Raw genomic sequence first — 19,037 nt, 5'->3', positions numbered from 1 at the left:
GCGTACGCAAGATTTCCGTGAAACCTATCAGTAACCTTAAGTTAGTCCTGCGCAGTCTCCTGCGCATTCGACAGGCAGTCCCGGACTTCTCGCTTGGCCCATGCCGCATGACACATGCGCGAGTGAAATTGCGGCTGGTTTCCGAAACGAGCCAGGTTTTGGATGTGCATCGCATCGAGCGCTACAAACACACATTCTCCGCGTTTTACACCCAACGAGCGCGCAAAACCACATGCTCTGTCGTATTCCATTTCGTATTTTTTCGGATAATCAAAGTATTCTCTGAAGATTGCGTCATGAGAAAACTGCCCGAATTAACATTACATCGTACTTACTCGGTGAATTTTCAGTTTTTCATTTTATTGAATTGTTAAACACGCGCTCACGCGACAACAACAACAACTACAACAACAACAGCATCATAATATTCGAAAGCAATTATTTGCACTTTTGAGTGGTAAGCTACCTAAAACATACAATCAAACATCAGTAACTTCTCTTACCAATTGTATTCTCTACCCCAAAAGGGGTGCATTTTTCACCCTCATGATACGCAGAGAAGTATTTAAAAACCATTGCATAAATAGTGTGAATTAACTTAAAACCAAGTATTAAATACGGGTAACAGAAAGTGTAGAAATTCCTGGCAGATTCCTGGCACCCAACAAAAGGGAGCATGAAATTGAAATAATATATACAAGTGACTTAACCAGGCAATAATATACTCAACAAAGCATTTCATTAGGTTGGCCTGATTACAACTGAATACATTTAGGTTTAATGTCAAACCTCTCAGTTGCCATGGCTACCTCAAACCACAGACAATTCCATTGTAAGTGACAATAATTTATTTATATCTGTCACGTTGTGCTGGTCGAGGCCAAATTATGTAATCGAGACAAAATAATATTGCTTCTAAGTAAATTACTACGCTTTTGGACTCTGAGTTCAAGATTCAACCAACCGTTTAGTCTTTCACTACAATGAATCAGTGCAACAGACCTCTTAGATAACAAAGTCACTTGGCTCCGCAGGGTCAATAGAATGCATTCAAATACCACAATTGGCAGATTTTGATCCACTTCACTGGTTTCTGTATTCTTCTGGTCAGTCAGTTGTTGCTGATATTATGATTGACAGCAGTATAACGAGCAAATTATTTTGAAGTTCAGAGTTTGCAAACCATTGAAAGGTGCAGTAGTAATGGTGATAACCACGAATGGCCAAAATTTGTTTCATACCCTCTCCCATGTGAAGATTATTGGGCTTACCCCCCTCCCCTCACACCTAGAGAAATTCTAATATTTAACTAAACACGCTTCTTTAAGATGCTTGGATTTTAAGACCCCTCTTCCAATCAGAATTTTCAATGGGGGTAGATATAATTTTTCTAAGACGAGACATTCCTTTTTTTGATTAAATACTTGTAAAATGCACAACATTCTGCATTATGGACACCAATCAGTAATAATAGAGAGATTAAGAATTGCATTTACAGCAAATGGCAAACATGAGATTGGCGTTTATGTTTTCTTGAGATAGAGAGTACAAAGATGAGAATTAGTAGTGCAAACTAATTCTGGTCTTTGATGCTAACGCAAAGCTACTCGGTTTGAAAGAGAAACTGAAAACAGCAAGCAGCAAGTATAGGATAAACATGGTCAAGTGGTCATATCTCACGTTTGCCATAAACATCATTCTTAACCTCTCTAATGACAATAATATTGAGTACAGCAACATACAGCCAGCTCTCATTGCTGCTGGCCTATGATCAGCCTTGGGGCTGGAAGCAAAGAGATGTGGCAGTATTTGCAGAGTCTGCTGCTAGCAGCAAAGTTTGGCGGCACCAACATCACTGATTGAGGTAAGCACCGTAAGCTGGATTGTATGGGGGCTGAGCACTCTGCTGAGCAAAGCCGTAAGCTGGTGGCTGGGGGTATGGCTGCGGGTATGGTTGCCCAAATGACTGAGGATACAGCTGAGGGTATGGCGCTGTTGGTGGAGGTCCCGCTGGTGGTGTAGCTCCCACAGCTGGATCATATGTGAAGAATATACTGTCGACATCAATTGGATAATCCTCTCCCTTGTCTTGGTGGACATATTTGGCGGACACATCTGCAGATAACAACGGCACCCAGCTGCGGCTTCCAAGAGCACTTATCAAATGGCAGATCAGATGCCTGCCGTGGATGCCGTCATGGCCATTTATTCCACAGGACCATGGATTTTCTAGGAGTTTGTACTCCATGCTGTTGCCATAGCGCTGTACTCTTTGAACACCAAGCACATACTGAGTCTGGATGATATCTTGGCATAACTACATTGGAGAAAATAATGCCATTTTAAAAATGTTGCTGTCAAACAGAGACCCACCACTGCCATATGTTTTTTATAAAATTTCTATTTCCAGTCCAATTATTGTAAATAGTTAAAAATTAAGAAAATAAAGATTGTTGTCGTTGTCGTTTGAATGGTCAATAATGACTGGATTTCGGTTACTGGCTTGGCAAATCATAGAATAAAACTAACTGAACTGCAGTCAGATTGGATTGGATAACTTCATTAAACAAGGTAAATTCATTAGTTCAGACAGGAATGGATTCTGGATCAGCGAGGCAGCATGGCCGGGCAGTTAGGGCTCCAGGCGTGAAATCCAGAGCCAGATGATCATGATAAAGCCTCAGTGTTTGACTCACAATATACATGATACATGAGAAAGTGCTTAGTCAACAGCTTTTCCCGAAAATGATCATTTTGGAATTGTTTTGCAGTAAAATACATGTACAGTAGTGCCCACTTACCTAACAACACTTTTGGACACTTAGGACATCATTTATATTCAAAGAAGTTCAATATCTCAGAATAGTAATTTTACATGTATGTCAATCAATCTCCCATACCTTTGTTACGTCTTCAGGTGTATTAATCAGTCGCAGCTTGTCAGTCTCATTCAGACTGATACAGAAAAATGGTGACTGCCTCGGTGGTGACTGTCTAAAAAGCAGCGAGCTCTTGTCTGACAGCTTCCTGGAGCTGTCAATGGCGGCAACAGGGGTCCACCCATACGCCTGCAGGGCTTCCATCAACTTCAGAACCAAAAATCTCGAGTCCACTGCCTCTTCTCCAGACGCCCACCAAGGATATCCTTTCAGCTTGAACTCCCAGCTCCCAGCGTAGCTCGACTCTTTCTGGATTCCTTTCAACCAGTTCCTCTGGATGGTGTCTCGGACAGCAGAGATTAAGCTTTCAGGAGCGGCGATCACCCGCATCAAGTCATGGCTGTTGAAGCTGATGGTAAACTGTGCCGGAGGAGGCTGCCCTGGTGGTAAGGTTTCGTCATATTCAAAAAAGAATGTGTTGGCTGCACTCTTCAAGTTGGAATTTCCATATAACTTCCATTGCCTTTGGAGAAGATCACCGATCAGCATTTGCAGAAGTACTCTGGAATGCACGGTGTCCTCACCATCTGGACTCCAGGGGTATCCCTTGAGCTTGATCAATAAAACTTCATTCTCGTACGTCCACTTCTGAATCCCATTGGGCCATGTCCTCTCTATGTCATCTTTAAAGAGTTGGTGAAGATCCATCGGTGCATTAAGAATCATCAAACTATCCCAGCTGCTGAGGGCAACAACAAGAAATGGTCGGGACGAGACACTTGCACCTGGAACTTTCTTGAAAAACCATGTAGTGAGATCAGTTGTTCGGGTTAAGTTGCTAGAGATCTGAAGCTTCCATCCGTCCCGGGAAAGCCTGTGTAGAATTCTCTCTCCCATTCTCCTTGATGCTATTGCATCACTTGATGAAGTGAACGCACCAAATGGATAACCTTTCATTTTGAACTCATGTACTCCATTAAGTTGATAAGTTTCTCTCTGGATGCCTTTGGGCCAGGTTTCTTGAATAATCTGGCGGATGATGCTTACTTCATAATCACTGCCGAGGATGATGCGGAGTTTGTCAGCTGTGCGAATGGCTATGCACATATATTCAAAACCCATTGGTCGGGGAGGCAGGTTGGATTGATTGCCACCCATCTTTGATGTCTGTGGACAAAAAATTAAAGTACATCAACCCTGTTAATTAGGTTTGTCTTGCTTGGTTTTGGTTCATGCGAAGTACCCTGTGTCTCTAGCAGCGCCCAAGTGTCTTTAATATGTCCTAAATTAAAGGGGCACTGTTACAGGGACATCACTGTGTTTTGGTCAAAACCATACCAAATATTTGACGAGTTACATTTCATCAAACATGAATGCGCTCTTAACGCACCCTAAATTTTTGTTTGAAGAAAACAAAAAACATTCACTAGACAAAAAGTTTTCATTAAATTTGATCTTCTTGTACAAAACTTTTAAAAAATTAGCCAATTTTTTATAGCCTGTTCACAGTCCCCCTATTTTTCTGTGGGATTCTTGAGACTGGTACACCTCGATGGAGCTGTCGCCATCTTGGTTTGTAAAAGCGGCTGCGATCTGGGGAAAGTGTCTGAACTACTGACAGGTAGTTTTTACTATTTCCCCTAGCGTTTGTCAAGCAATATTTGTTACACATCTGAATCTATTTCCACTAACGTTAAAAAACAATTATTGTATTGGTTCATGCACTTAGCTGTGTGCATATAAACTACAATCATTATGTATATGAAACAAGTGTGATGTTATATTCTTTTTCAGCCTGGTGAATGAATGAGAATCATCTATTATTCTAGAAAGTGACACAGGCATACTCCGAAAAAAAAATCCGAGTGCTCCTATCAGGAGTCAAACCTAAGACCTTCCGATTACTAGTTTGGATACTCATGAACCTAGTTTAATGGCCCTAGCTCCCACGAGTCTCCTGTAGCTCATGATCAGTGGTAGAGCATCCGAACTAGTAATCGGAAGCTCTTAGGTTCTACTCCTGATAGGAGCACTCTGATTTTTTTTCCAAGTATGCCTGTGTCACTTTCTAGAATAATACATCATTCTCAATCATGATGTACTTGGGAAGTTTTGACAGTAGTCAAGAAGCTAGAGTTGCTCTTCACGCAACCTACACGCTTCTCTTGCACACTCTAAATTTGCATCATTGCTTTATATATGCATACTAAAGCACAAACCAATATATATTATTGTTATATAGCCAGCTAAATTGAACGGATGTGACTTGTACGACCTTTGTACTCCGATCCATCTGGGCTGGTGGATTATTATTATTATTATTATTATTATTACTAATAATAATCAAAGATTTGGGAGTGCGTTTGATGATCTCAACCCCAGGCTCTTTGCCAAGTTGGTGATGATGCCATCTGCCTCTGCAAAATTGATTGTATACACTAGCATACAATCCCAACTCCAGTCTATATATTAATAATTTATCAGGAGCCTGTCATTTCCATGTCAAATGCAATAATTATTATTATTATCATCATTATTATTATTATTATTATTATTATTATTATTTTATTTATTTTTTGTAGGAGATTTTATAGTCCAACATAATTTTTAAGGTTGGCATTGAAATAATGTTAATGAGCTACAAAATGCAAAATGGACATTCCATGATTCAAATGAGATTTGTCACCTTCGCATTTCTTTCATACGTAAGGAAATTGTCACCTCTATAAACAAAAAATTTTTGAAATTTCGGCTGGTTCGCTTTGACGAAGGACTTACGGTCGAAAAGTCAGCACTCTAATGTCTTTGCGGTGGCCAAATAACCTTTAGTTATCAACTCTCTTGATATTAAAACCAAGCATTCATTTCTACAGCTACACCCACAGACGAGTAAATTTGGACGAATTTGAACCAACTTCGGTTCCAAAATGAACTTGCCAAGGTCGATCAGCAGTTTAACATTGATATAAGCTTAGGTTCGCTATTATTATGATTTGCTTTCAACAACTTTAAATACAACATTTTGCACGTACAACACTACAACGTAAGCTATTTGTCATGCACTCTATGTGGACAAACACGACTTCTTCGGGAGAACGATCGATCGATCGTAGGTCACCATGTCAATTATAGTGCAAACTTGATCAATCCCGTGAATACGTGACCGTGATACGGGCAAGTCCCTGGCGGTATAGATAATTTTTTTATGGCGGGTAAGGTTCTAAGCTTACCTTACATGCACAAACACTTGATCTGCTCCAGGAAGTGCAAGTGAACTGAACTTTAGGCTTCCCACGAACCTTCGCGCGTAACTTCGGCGGGTAAATTTACGGGGAGGGGCGGGGAGGGTACGTAATTTGAACGACTCAAGGCTCGGTTTATAATTATCTGAATTATACTCTTATAGTTTTACTTTAAATGCAAAGATCAAACCACCTCATTTGTACGGTGCGAAGACGAAGAGAGGAAAACCCCGGGAGAAAAGCTTCCGATGCTAAGCGACTGATACAGTGTAAAAGCATGTAGGCGACGCATGCTGTGCCCGGCAGAAACTGTAAATATATCCATGACATCAGTTCGACCTATCAATGTTGAGCCCTGGGCTGGGGAGGGAGCGTTCAAACCCACAATCGTGGACAATTCAAATCAAAAATTAAGACCAACCCCCACCCTCAACGGTCCCACAAAATTTCAATGTCGAAAAACGGGCGTGTTGCGTTGAGCGTGTTATCATTGATTTTGGGGAAGGAGGGGGGTGGGGTGGTTAATTTCTCTTTTATTCTGTCCAAGATTGCGAGTGAAATTTAGTCGTTTCAGGGAAGCCAGCATCAAATTCTGTTTCTAAAATTTCTTCCCCTTGTCTTTTCAGACAAACGATTAACTCATCTATCATTTTAAACCACGATGACAAACACCTTTCATAATATAGTAATTAATTTTGCAATCAGGGCCGGGTTGTTCGAAAGTCGATTAACGCTAATCCGCTAATCTATAAAGTCAAAATGAAGGACAAAAATCTTTGGCAGAACCTTTAAGATAAGTCATTTAAGTAGAATCAAAGTTCACGTTAATCCAGGATTAGTTTAATCGAGCTTTGAACAACTGGGCCCAGCTGATTAGTCATTAATTTTATTTGGCGACATTTCTAGCTACAAACAGCCACTCTGTACTAGTCCTGCCGTTAGGCTTCCCATGAGCCCTGGCGCGTAACTTGAACAGGTGAATCACGGGGGAGGGCAGGGAATCTGAACAACCCAAGTGTTCAGTTTATACTCAAAGTCTTATGTCTGTTAAGTTTTACTCTTAATGTAAAAATCAAACCATGGCATTTGAACAATGCGAAAACGAAGAGAAAAAAAAACCGGGAGAAAAATATCCCATGCTAAGTGAATAGAATCGATGTTAAACCCCAGGGTGGGTGGGTGAGGAGAACAAGGAGGTTTTATGAGGGGGTAAGAAATATAGACTAATTTCGATATCTTAAAATTCAGCCTGAAACAATAAACATCACTGTGAGGCTCCGGGGAATAAACCCATATAAACTCTACAATTTATTCCCGGGATCCTCGAAGTTGTAATTGTTTCAGGCTGAATAGGGGATTCCCTGAACTGAGTAAATCCCCCCTGGGTAATGGTCTGCCTCTCCGAACAAGGAATGCATGACGAGACCAAAGAATATCTGCGTAGGAGACTAAAGACCACCCAAAAACTGTCAGTTTATAAAAATCCCAAATCACAGGAATTTTGATGTGCTTTGTGCTTGGCAATTCTCTGACATAAGATCCAGGGTAAGATCTACTATGTTACAACGTGAAGCTCATCACGACCGAAGTGTTGTGAACTGATTTTCAAATGTTAGTTTGTTAGTCTTTGAAAAAAATTTACTTGGGCTTATTTATTCCAAATTGCACTTGAAATTATTGTGATTTATTACAAGGTTGCTGCCTAACAGAAGCCAGTAGCCTGGGGCGCCCAAGAAAGTGCCCTGGGTGCCTAAATTTTTTGCACCAGCACTTAACACTTCACATGTTGGGCCCCAAACTTCTTAGCTTACGGCCTTGTAGGCTCCTTAGAATTGTTCTTAGGCAACAGCCTTGGATTACCTTTACTTATTGGTCGGATAAAGAAAACCACTAAAAACAAGAGATTGTTGGCATAAATTCCAGACTTGGTCATTTCTTTATTGCCTGGATAGTCTACAATGTCATCTCTTAATTAACTCTGATTTGGCTAAAAAGTTACTTGCATGAATTTTGATACGTACTAAAATTTCAAACTTGAATTCACGATTAAAACGGACCTTCAACTTTTTCTTGGGATTTACATTTATAACTTGAGAATTTATGAACGAATGAATGAAAACAATGAACAAAAAAGGAAATATAAGATGGAAAAGTTTCTCAAAACAAAAGAGAAAAAAAGAAATAGACTGGTGAAAACAGAGTTGAATATTAAAACAAGATCAGCTCGATGGCCCAAACAAACAACATACCCTTTAAGCTAAGCTGTGAAAAATCAACTCACAGAAAGTTGATATTCTAGACTAAAACAAAAATGGTTGGATGAAGATGATTTAAAAAAAGGGATGAATTTCCAACAAAAAAGAAAAGAAAGTATGTACAAAGACAAAAGAAGTGTAGAGAAAATCTTTTGGGGAACAAGTACAGTTTTTGGCAGGACCCTGAGTGATGTCTAGGCCTGCAGTTTTTGGTCAGAGATGTTGCCAAGCAACAGCCTGAATGAGTGTTTTCTGCGTACTCACTATTTTCAAATGTTATGTTAGAAAATGACAACCATAGAAAGATGAACCACAGTTCTCCATTACTCAGGAGATGATAGAAGACAAGAATTAACTCATAAGATTCTACCATAACAAGGCTAGCATGTCGAGGCTTACTTTATATGCATTTTCTAAAGGTGCCAAATACAACATTGCATCTCAGTTAAAAGGCACATCTCCTTGCAATTTTGAAAGCAAGGGCATCAAACTGAAAAAAGGGAAGGTGTTCAAAGTAGCCATGACTTATGAGATATTGTTCTTGTGGGTTCATCCTTGCAGTAACAAGGGAAAACAAGATGCTGATAACTTGGCAAATGCACAATTTACCACAAAAAAGAAGAATATTATCACATGGTTTAGTATGTTAGTTCTGTTCCATAGGTTCTTCTTCATCTGTTTGACCTCCTTCTTGGTTCTTTGATGTTTCTGTTGTCTCTTCACTGGCACAGTCTGCTTCTAAAAGAAAGACACAAAGAACCGTTAGAGTCATATCAACGTGACAAATAAGCTTCTCTAATCCCACTGCATACCACACAAGAGAGACTTCTCACACCAATTCTGCTTTGTCATGGTGCATTATCTGCAATTGGTGACTAGCATTGGCTTGCATGATTTGTCCGAGCAACATTGGAGCAATGTCTCCTGAAGGAATTCAAGGCTACATTCAAAAACTCTGGTGAATAACGAGAGCTAAGGAACCAAAAAGCGATCAGTTATGCTCTGAGGCCTTCAATTGAGTTTAGTTACAGGAGCTTAACAGCAGTCTTTTACACAGGAACACTAACTTTGTTCAGATGTTGATATTTGTTCCTCTCCTTGGCTTGTAGATTCTTTCTGTTCTGCAGGGAACCCAGTTGCCGCACTTACAGGCGAGTCATCTTGACTATCCTTTTCTGGCGCTTCCTCCCGTTCGACTTGCCCTTCATCTTTGTTCGCGAGCGTTTCAGACTTTTCTTCACTAAGCTGTTCTTCTGGCCGATTTGTCTCTTCAGCCGTTACCGATGAACTGCCGCCGCCATTCCAATGTTCTTGTGGGCTATGCCCATTTTCCTGAGTGTTTATAGACGTGGATCCATTCATGTCTGGTGTGAGATGCGATGTTACACCAGAGAGACGTTCATTGAAGGAATGGTCAATCACTGAATTGCCCTCAGAAGCAACTGCGTAGGTCATCACTCCATTAGTGACTGGGCCGTTAGGCACACTTGACAGTATGTGTTGTCCATCAATGTTGTTTGTTAAACTAAAGCTGGTGAAGAAAGGTAGGAGGAATGCATGTCAATACATCAACCTCTTTATATCCCAGATTATTATTTTAACATGTTGTAACACTGCTCAAATACAGTTATGGTGTTCTCAATATTCGTCGTCTGTACATAACAGATGTCCTGCGATATAGGTACAGTAATTTCCTGTGTCAAGGGAAAAATGGAAAAATAAAGATCATCTCTTGCAATTCCACAATAAAACTGTGCTTTGTTATCAATGTGTTAAATAATAAAACAACAAAATTTAATATTATAATGTTATTCTGCTCAATCTTGCAGAATATCCCCTGATTTTAGCTAACTCAACCTACGGCCTTGTCAGGCTAAGTATCAGCGATATTCAGATCAATTCTGACTGAAATAGCTGCTTAACAAACAATGTTAAAACCCTGACTGGCACCTAATGTGTACTGGTTGGGGCCTTTTTGTACTTCTTCAATCAGTGTTTTAAAAACAGAGGATTTGTACATTAAGTCTGCTGTGCACAAAAAAAGCATTCAAAAATTAATGATAAAAAGGTTTAGAACTTAAGCACATCAGTAGATCTTCTTGGAAACAAATTTTTATCTTCTATGTCTGGGTGAGAACTAAGGGTCAAAAAAATCTATTTGAGATACATATTAGCATTCTGAAAGCATATAAACAGTCGCAAACTGAGCCAGTGCTGGGTAGTTTTCCATCATTTCAAATTGTCTTCAAGTCCTGTTCTTAAATCTCCACTTTGAAGCACAAACACTCAAAAAAAATAAACATGTAACTATGTGAAAGATAACCAAGTCTTGATGTCCTAAAATGTAGATACTTACACAGCAATATCATCCCTACATATGTCTACCGTACTAACCACAAGAACATTCTGTAAAAATCAAAACCAAAGAATTAGAACAAAAGCTTGTCAAATGCAGCAAGCTTGAGTCTGCAGATAAAATCTTAAAAGAGCCGCCAGCCACTTATTTCAGATCTAATGAGCTGAAGTTTTTTCTTTTCCGTGAAACCTTTGATTATTTCCTACCCTGGTGAATGGTGTCTTCTAATACAGAGCTATTTTTGTGCAGTTTATGATTTTGTAGGAAAGGCAGATCTTAACAAGTGCTTATAAAATCCATGTATGTGTAATTTTGTAAGCACTATTAATTGCGTTCGACAAAGAACGCATTCCTAATCCAGGCGAAATCGAGATTTTTCGACTGCGTATTCATCGACACCAGTTTGGCCCCCCCGAAGGATATTATGCAGGGGCGAATGACGTCATTTCCATCAACCATGTGCTTTGTTTTTAGCGGGAGTCCTCGCGGGAGTCGAGTTTCACGTATTGCCTCGCGTGTTGGTGTGCTTCCTTCTTGAGTTCGACCTTCTGCTTGCTTTTCAAATTCTGGACTGTGCTTCCTTGCTGTGTGGACTGTTATCAGATAAGTTGCGTTGTTTACGTTTGAAGTTAGAGTTACTGGCATTTGGAATCTTGCGAAAGTATTGCGAAAGCTTATCGATGTTCAGTTCCTTCGTTTCAGCGGGAGTCGAGTTTCACGTTCTTGCATCACATTTGGTGTGCTTCCTTAGGATGGTTTCGCAGTTTAAGTTTGAAAGAAGACTTGCGGATTAGATTTAGATTTATCAACGCCTTCACGAAATGTGTACGACTGCGAAGACACAGGAATAAGTTCGGCATAGTGTTGTTTACCCGTTTCACTACAAGAAACCAACGCTGCCCGGCTTGCGCTGACTAAATCAAGAGACAAGTTGCGTAGTTTCAGTTTCGGAGATGTGTAGCTCGGCAAATAATTTACCTACCAAGTTTTGTAAATCGGCAAATGGCCATAATTTGTGATCACCAAAGCAAAAAGTTGCCGAGTTGTGTAGCTCGGCAAATGGCCATGATTTATTTCGAGAAAAGCAACATTCCTAATGCGAGTGAAACGAACAGGTGCAGTTGCAATGGCAGACACTTTATCGAGTCATTTGATTATAAGTACCCAGTTTTGTCAGCGTTGGTTTCTTGTAGTGAAACGGCCACAGTTTGATTCCGTTTTACGGGGAACAACTCTACGAGACAGCCAACTTTGTTTTGCGTTTTTAATATTGTTGGAGCGATGTGCGGACGTGTACGCTCGAGCTGGAAAGTGTTCGCTCTTGAAGCGTTTTCTCGGTTCCTTGCCGATTGCAACCGAAAATATTGTGCGTTTTTAATCAAGGAAATGCTCTTTTCGAAGATTTGATTCAAAAGATTAAAGCATAATTATGTGCGGCGTACTGGTTTAGCGAGGTAAATTCGATGGCGCGTGTTTCCATTCTCAGCTTGTGAAACAGCGGCCGAAAAGTCGCAATATTGTAGTTTCGCTTCCTTCACTGTTAAAACTGGGTTTAGTGAACAAGTTATCCACCTGAGTTATCCTGTCATTTGTCAGTAGAAGACACGGTTACAATCCTAATCAGTTGATAGAAAATGAAGAAAACGGGAAATTGCCTTTTGAGATGATCTCAATAATATTTATGCAAATTTGTAACGCAACGCCGAAGATGTCTCGCGGAGGCTTTCAATGTCTCCTCAAAGGCAATGGCAATTTAACGGGCACGTTGATGTTTTCCCGGTTCCTTGCCGAATTCGACCGTAAATGTTGTGCATTTTTAATAAAGAAAATGCTTTTTTCGAAGTTTTCATTCAAAAGATTCAAGAACAATCAAATAATTATAATCTCGCGTAGCGTACTGCTTGCGTAGCAAATAAGTTTATATTTTTATATTTTATTCTTTCATTTAGTATATTTAGCTATTTATTTAGTGATTTATTTTTTATTTCTTATATAATTATCTATCTTTTGGCTCCTTTTCCTCTATTAACGCAGATTAACGTGTAGCTCAACTTCCGCTAGAAACGAAGGAAATGAACATATCGATATGCTTTCGCAAGATTCCAAATGCCTGTAACTCTAACTTCAAACGTAAACAACGCATCTTACCTGATAACAGTCCACACAGCAAGGATGCACAGTCCAGACAAGCAAGCCACCAAATATATACTATATTATAAACACTGGGTTATAGATTGATAACATTTTTTGCGATTTTATTAAACATGTGAAAAATATCTGGCACTTAATGTAATTTTCTTTTCCCAAATGATCGAACGCATCTCTCTAATCTCTGATTATTACTAGTATTATTAGTAAAGTGACAAATCGTTATTGCGTTCGACAAAGAACGCATTCCTAATCCAGGCGAAATCGAGATTTTTCGACTGCGTATTCATCGACACCAGTTTGGCCCCCCCGAAGGATATTATGCAGGGGCGAATGACGTCATTTCCATCAACCATGTGCTTTGTTTTTAGCGGGAGTCCTCGCGGGAGTCGAGTTTCACGTGTTGCCTCGCGTGTTGGTGTGCTTCCTTCTTGAGTTCGATCTTCTGCTTGCTTTTCAAATTCTGGACTGTGCTTCCTTGCTGTGTGGACCGTTATCAGATAAGTTGCGTTGTTTACGTTTGAAGTTAGAGTTACTGGCATTTGGAATCTTGCGAAAGTATTGCGAAAGCTTATCGATGTTCAGTTCCTTCATTTCAGCGGGAGTCGAGTTTCACGTTCTTGCATCACATTTGGTGTGCTTCCTTAGGATGGTTTCGCAGTCTAAGTTTGAAAGAAGACTTGCGGATTAGATTTAGATTTATCAACGCCTTCACGAAATGTGTACGACTGCGAAGACACAGGAATAAGTTCGGCATAGTGTTGTTTACCCGTTTCACTACAAGAAACCAACGCTGCCCGGCTGACGCTGACTAAATCAAGAGACAAGTTGCGTAGTTTCAGTTTCGGAGATGTGTAGCTCGGCAAATAATTTACCTACCAAGTTTTGTAAATCGGCAAATGGCCATAATTTGTGATCACCAAAGCAAAAAGTTGCCGAGTTGTGTAGCTCGGCAAATGGCCATGATTTATTTCGAGAAAAGCAACATTCCTAATGCGAGTGAAACGAACAGGTGCAGTTGCAATGGCAGACACTTTATCGAGTCATTTGATTATAAGTACCCAGTTTTGTCAGCGTTGGTTTCTTGTAGTGAAACGGCCACAGTTTGATTCCGTTTTACGGGGAGCAACTCTACGAGACAGCCAACTTTGTTTTGCGTTTTTAATATTGTTGGAGCGATGTGCGGACGTGTACGCTCGAGCTGGAAAGTGTTCGCTCTTGAAGCGTTTTCTCGGTTCCTTGCCGATTGCAACCGAAAATATTGTGCGTTTTTAATCAAGGAAATGCTCTTTTCGAAGATTTGATTCAAAAGATTAAAGTATAATTATGTGCGGCGTACTGGTTTAGCGAGGTAAATTCGATGGCGCGTGTTTCCATTCTCAGCTTGTGAAACAGCGGCCGAAAAGTCGCAATATTTTAGTTTCGCTTCCTTCACTGTTAAAACTGGGTTTAGTGAACAAGTTATCCACCTGAGTTATCCTGTCATTTGTCAGTAGAAGACACGGTTACAATCCTAATCAGTTGATAGAAAATGAAGAAAACGGGAAATTGCCTTTTGAGATGATCTCAATAATATTTATGCAAATTTGTAACGCAACGCCGAAGATGTCTCGCGGAGGCTTTCAATGTCTCCTCAAAGGCAATGGCAATTTAACGGGCACGTTGATGTTTTCCCGGTTCCTTGCCGAATTCGACCGTAAATGTTGTGCGTTTTTAAAAAAGAAAATGCTTTTTTCGAAGTTTTCATTCAAAAGATTCAAGAACAATCAAATAATTATAATCTCGCGTAGCGTACTGCTTGCGTAGCAAATATATTTTTATATTTTATTCTTTCATTTAGTATATTTAGCTATTTATTTAGTGATTTATTTTTTATTTCTTATATAATTATTTATCTTTTGGCTCCTTTTCCTCTATTAACGCAGATTAACGTGTAGCTCAACTTCCGCTAGAAACGAAGGAAATGAACATATCGATATGCTTTCGCAAGATTCCAAATGCCTGTAACTCTAACTTCAAACGTAAACAACGCATCTTACCTGATAACAGTCCACACAGCAAGGATGCACAGTCCAGAATTCGACAAGCAAGCACACCAAACGCGAAGAGAAGGTCAAACTCGACAAGCAAGCCACCAAATATATACTATATTATAAACACTGGGTTATAGATTGATAACATTTTTTGCGATTTTATTAAACATGTGAAAAATATCTGGCACTTAATGTAATTTTCTTTTCCCAAATGATCGAACGCATCTCTCTAATCTCTGATTATTACTAGTTTAAGTATTGTGAGCACTGGTCACGAGTATTGATAGTATTGTAAGTATAGTATGTGTACAATTAGTATAGTAAGTCTTGTAACTTTGTAAGTATTGTAAACAGGGTGTAGTACTGTAAATATTGCATTGTGTGTCTAAGGCTAATAAAAAATCTTATAAAAAAAAAATTTAACAAGTGCTTATAAAATCCAAAACAAAAATTGGGGGGGAGGGGGGGGTGAGATCTTGCATTTTTCGATGACTAAGCAACCAGCTGTAATTAAAAATACTAAACAATTTATGGAATTCTTTTCCAAATTGAAGCTGGGGACAATTATCTCTGAAAAATGCATTGTTACACCCCATTTTCTTTTGGGATTTTACAAACCTTTAAAATTTAAATTTTAAAAAGCCTTTTTTCTTTCCTGCATAGTTAGAAACCACACAAAAATACCTTTGAATTAGTAGGTACCGTCCTTAAGAAATGTGCAGTTCCAGAAATAATCCACACCCGCCCCAGGGAAGGTCGTTGGAAATTCCTAGGGGGAGGGGGTCTTAAAAATCAACATTTTTGAAGCAAAGTAGGAAGCTAAATTGGAATTTCCTGGGGGGGGGGGGGGGGGGGGTTGCAAAACAAAAACCTTCTGTGGGGGAGTATTGGAGTTTCTTGGACTATCCTGGGATGTACAAAATGAATGTGCAGTTACAAGAGGAGGCAGTGTCCTTAAACAAACAAAGAACTGATGGCTCCTACCTTTTCTACTCCTCTCATGAACTTTTCGCTGTTACTGTAATTTTTTCTTGGTTCCACCATCAGTTCACAGAGTCTTTGAATAGTGAAGGGCGCACTGAACAAGCAAAAGACAAACGACTTTAGAACCTAAATTTTGAATAGATGTATTTTTTCAGTCAGTGATGTAGGCAAATGCAGAAAAACGTATGTATGTATGTATGTAAGTTCTCCCAACAGAAATTGAAACTATGACCTTCCAATTACTAGACTAATTCAGAACCTAAAGTTTGAAGAGAATAAAAAGAAAAAATTTCACATTACATGTACCAAGCAAAAAATGGAAAAATTGAAAACTGCTCCTTAACTTTACCCGATTTACTGACCCATCTCTCCGTACTGATTGCCTCCAATTATTAGCTTAGTTACAAGTTTTGTTTATTTTAATTGTCTTTCGTTTTCGTAACTGTATCTTGAAACAACTGATTGTATTTTGTAACGTAATGTATGACAATGACCACTGTAAGTGACCTCAACCAGGTTAAAAAAGCTAGTACTTTGTTGTGATGTGATAACGAAGGAAATATTTGCCCAAATATGTCGAAATAGAGATCTGGTAATGGTGGGTAATCAATCACAAATCGCAGTGAAGCGACTGCCATGGGGTCAGAAATTCCTTTTGGAATAAAGGTTAATTAGCTTAAAAAATATTGTTTGTAAAATTCTTCGGAATCGTACTTTAATTTAGAGTACTGTGCAACTATTGTATGTGTGTAGTAGTCTAGAAAATTATTTGCTTGAAATTTGTTGACTCAGCTCGGTCAATGTGATGATCCCTCACGAAATGTCCTGGTTATTGTACACGTGTAAAACAAATACATTCTGATTTTGCCGTGGGTCTGTACTCTGATAATACAAAAAAAATGTCAAAACGTGGTAAGAATATCAGTCACACTACGAGCTGCATCTGACCACTTTTTGACATCATCTGTGCATTATCAGAGTACAGACGCACAGCAAAATTATTATAATCTGTTATATAATAACCTTGTAAATGAGTCCAGGCAGTCCAATAATCTCTGCCTCATTACTTCAAAGTCCGCAGCAACAGTTGGTTCGGATGACGCCGCAGCATTCCTGGATGGACTACTCTCAAAAAATTCACGCATTACCTGGTGAGAGATTCAGTACTGCTCAAAAGTAAGTTACCACCCTCTCTCTTGCGAGACGTGACTCTTGCCTCTAAAGAGAGTCTCTCTTCTCTAGAGATGAGACTCTCGTCTCGAGAGACAAGACAACCTTCTCGTGAAAGCCTCTAAAAACTGTAAGTACGAAGCTTCATCCTCTTGCGAGGTAGAAAGTGAGCCTTAAAAGGGACGAAAATAATTTCATGTTTCATTGTTTGTATGAATCAGCCCAAGTTATTGAAACCTCAACAACACAGAAAAACCTGAGAATTTCTTTTAACATGTATAGAAAGAGGGAAAGGGAGAGAATTTATGTCAATCTCACCTTGTCAAGTTTGAAGAGAAACACTGGCTTTAAGGAATTCCAAGGAAACCTACAATAAAAGGTTTCAAAGAAATGTTTATATTGTTCTATGAACATGCTATATACTGTAGAAGTTAAGACCAGGCCAGGAAGATAACTTTCAACATTCAATAAATTATACCACAAAACCAAGTGTGTACAAGCAGTTGAAAGGTCCAGTACAAAACCAAGGAAGTGAGGATCGGGCCATGGCATCCAAATTAAATTTCTCTGAATTTGAGTAGTCTGGAATTTTGTAGACTGGTTTTTGTGTCTGAAACATAGTTCCATGTTTACTTTGTGATCCTGGACTCAAATTCACCCAACCAGCTTGTGACTTTAGCCTAAACATGGAACTGTCAAGTGATGTTTGAAATGATTTCTTTTCTTCTCTGTTTAAAGCTAAACAAAAATCCTAACTTGATAATAAGTCCCTAGGCTCTACTTTGGCTAAGAGAGTTGTTATTATGTTAGAACTTTTGTTAGCTTGAAATCAATTCAAACATCACTTCACAGCACTTCTGAGCACTTTATGGTATTTACAGTAGTATGGATATTTTTCTACAAGCTTGGCAAACACATTGTTTTGAAATCCACTGTCACCACAAGTACAGTGCATTGATTGTCCACATCATGCTGTCAGTTACAGTGTCTCCTAGTTTAGACTCAACTGACCCAAACTTTTGAAATGACATTGACAGTGAAAGGATTAAAAAGAGGGGCTTGGCCTTATCCAACAAACTCAAGGAAAAATTTGTGCTTGACATACTGAAAAATAATAAACCCTGACAAAACATTCTAACAACGCTACATTGTATCTACCATAATTTTGTTTGTTCAACGATGTTAGAATGTTGGGCAATTTGACACAACGTTAGTTTGCCTGTGGTTAAATCACGTTTAGCAGTGCATGAACATTGTTATACAACCACAGCTTAATTCGGCTTAATTACGTAACCATGTATGGCGACCGCTGACCGCGGTAATTAAAGCGAAACGACTAAATTAGGAAAAAGAGTAAATTTACCACACTTGCGGTATTACACACGTGCAATTAAAAGTTTTACTATTTCGAATAACCTTTCTCAATAACGCTTAAATGAACACGAACGATGAAGATCACAGGAAAAGCAATCACGATCGTCTGTACTAGGCAAAACGCACGGAGGCAAAATATCGAGCTTTATATTCAATTGGCATCACGTTAGATAAAAAAAAATATTTGACAGATTGACACTTACAGGACTCTGCCAGTCTTGGCGATGTACGAAAGCATGTCTTCAAGGTCTTGTGTGAGGAATTTCTCGGCATTCGACATGTTCTCGAATTCTGCGACAAAAGAGCCGTAAGCTTATATCAGAAACGTTTGTCTGGAATTAAAGCAGCATTGTTTTTACCCTTAAAAACTAGGTATTATCCGTATCAAACGTACCTTGCAGTGCTTGAAGGATTTCTTCATTGTTCTCCATCGTTTGAATGAGCATCGAAACTGCCTTAGGTTGAAGATTACCGCAAGAAAATGTTGCGAAAAATTAAAATATTCAAACGAGTGGTTGATTTCGCGGACAACAAAAATGGCGCCATTGAAATTGACGTCATAAGTCCGGCTGGAGGTGGTCAGATGTCGCACCATA

At 39.2% G+C, this 19,037-nt stretch overlaps 2 protein-coding genes across 2 annotated transcripts; both read right to left on the bottom strand.

Moving 5' to 3' along the window:
• Positions 1-339: 339 nt before the first annotated feature.
• Positions 340-6,191, bottom strand: LOC146478869 (uncharacterized). Its single transcript, XM_085111611.1, has 3 exons — positions 6,110-6,191; positions 2,901-4,046; positions 340-2,317 (listed from the first exon to the last, which is right to left on the bottom strand). Exons 2-3 carry the CDS (start codon positions 4,035-4,037, stop codon positions 1,853-1,855), a joined length of 1,602 nt encoding a protein of 533 aa, XP_084967737.1. The 5' UTR covers positions 4,038-4,046; positions 6,110-6,191; the 3' UTR covers positions 340-1,852.
• Positions 6,192-8,025: 1,834 nt separating this feature from the next.
• Positions 8,026-19,004, bottom strand: LOC146478868 (uncharacterized). Its single transcript, XM_085111609.1, has 8 exons — positions 18,836-19,004; positions 18,645-18,732; positions 17,386-17,434; positions 16,921-17,045; positions 15,898-15,991; positions 10,733-10,782; positions 9,444-9,907; positions 8,026-9,114 (listed from the first exon to the last, which is right to left on the bottom strand). Exons 1-8 carry the CDS (start codon positions 18,885-18,887, stop codon positions 9,023-9,025), a joined length of 1,014 nt encoding a protein of 337 aa, XP_084967735.1. The 5' UTR covers positions 18,888-19,004; the 3' UTR covers positions 8,026-9,022.
• Between the last annotated feature and the right edge of the window lie 33 nt (positions 19,005-19,037).

Source organism: Pavona decussata, unplaced genomic scaffold (genome assembly GCF_977016875.1).
Source record: "Pavona decussata unplaced genomic scaffold, jaPavDecu1.1 SCAFFOLD_62, whole genome shotgun sequence".
NCBI lineage: Eukaryota > Metazoa > Cnidaria > Anthozoa > Scleractinia > Agariciidae > Pavona > Pavona decussata.
This window is presented reverse-complemented; position numbering and strand designations above follow the sequence as displayed.

What these genes read in the sequence shown, in the direction of transcription:
- LOC146478869 (XM_085111611.1), bottom strand. Translation starts at nt 4,037, where the DNA reads ATGGGTGGCAATCAATCCAACCTGCCTCCCCGACCAATGGGTTTTGAA. An exon ending in CACCTGAAGACGTAACAAAG is followed by an intron (nt 2,318 to 2,900) that starts GTATGGGAGATT and finishes TCTCCAATGTAG; the next exon opens with TTATGCCAAGATATCATCCA.
- LOC146478868 (XM_085111609.1), bottom strand. Translation starts at nt 18,887, where the DNA reads ATGCTCATTCAAACGATGGAGAACAATGAAGAAATCCTTCAAGCACTG. An exon ending in AATCCTTCAAGCACTGCAAG is followed by an intron (nt 18,733 to 18,835) that starts GTACGTTTGATA and finishes CTTTTGTCGCAG; the next exon opens with AATTCGAGAACATGTCGAAT. An exon ending in TGCCTGGACTCATTTACAAG is followed by an intron (nt 15,992 to 16,920) that starts GTTATTATATAA and finishes TTGCTTGTTCAG; the next exon opens with TGCGCCCTTCACTATTCAAA.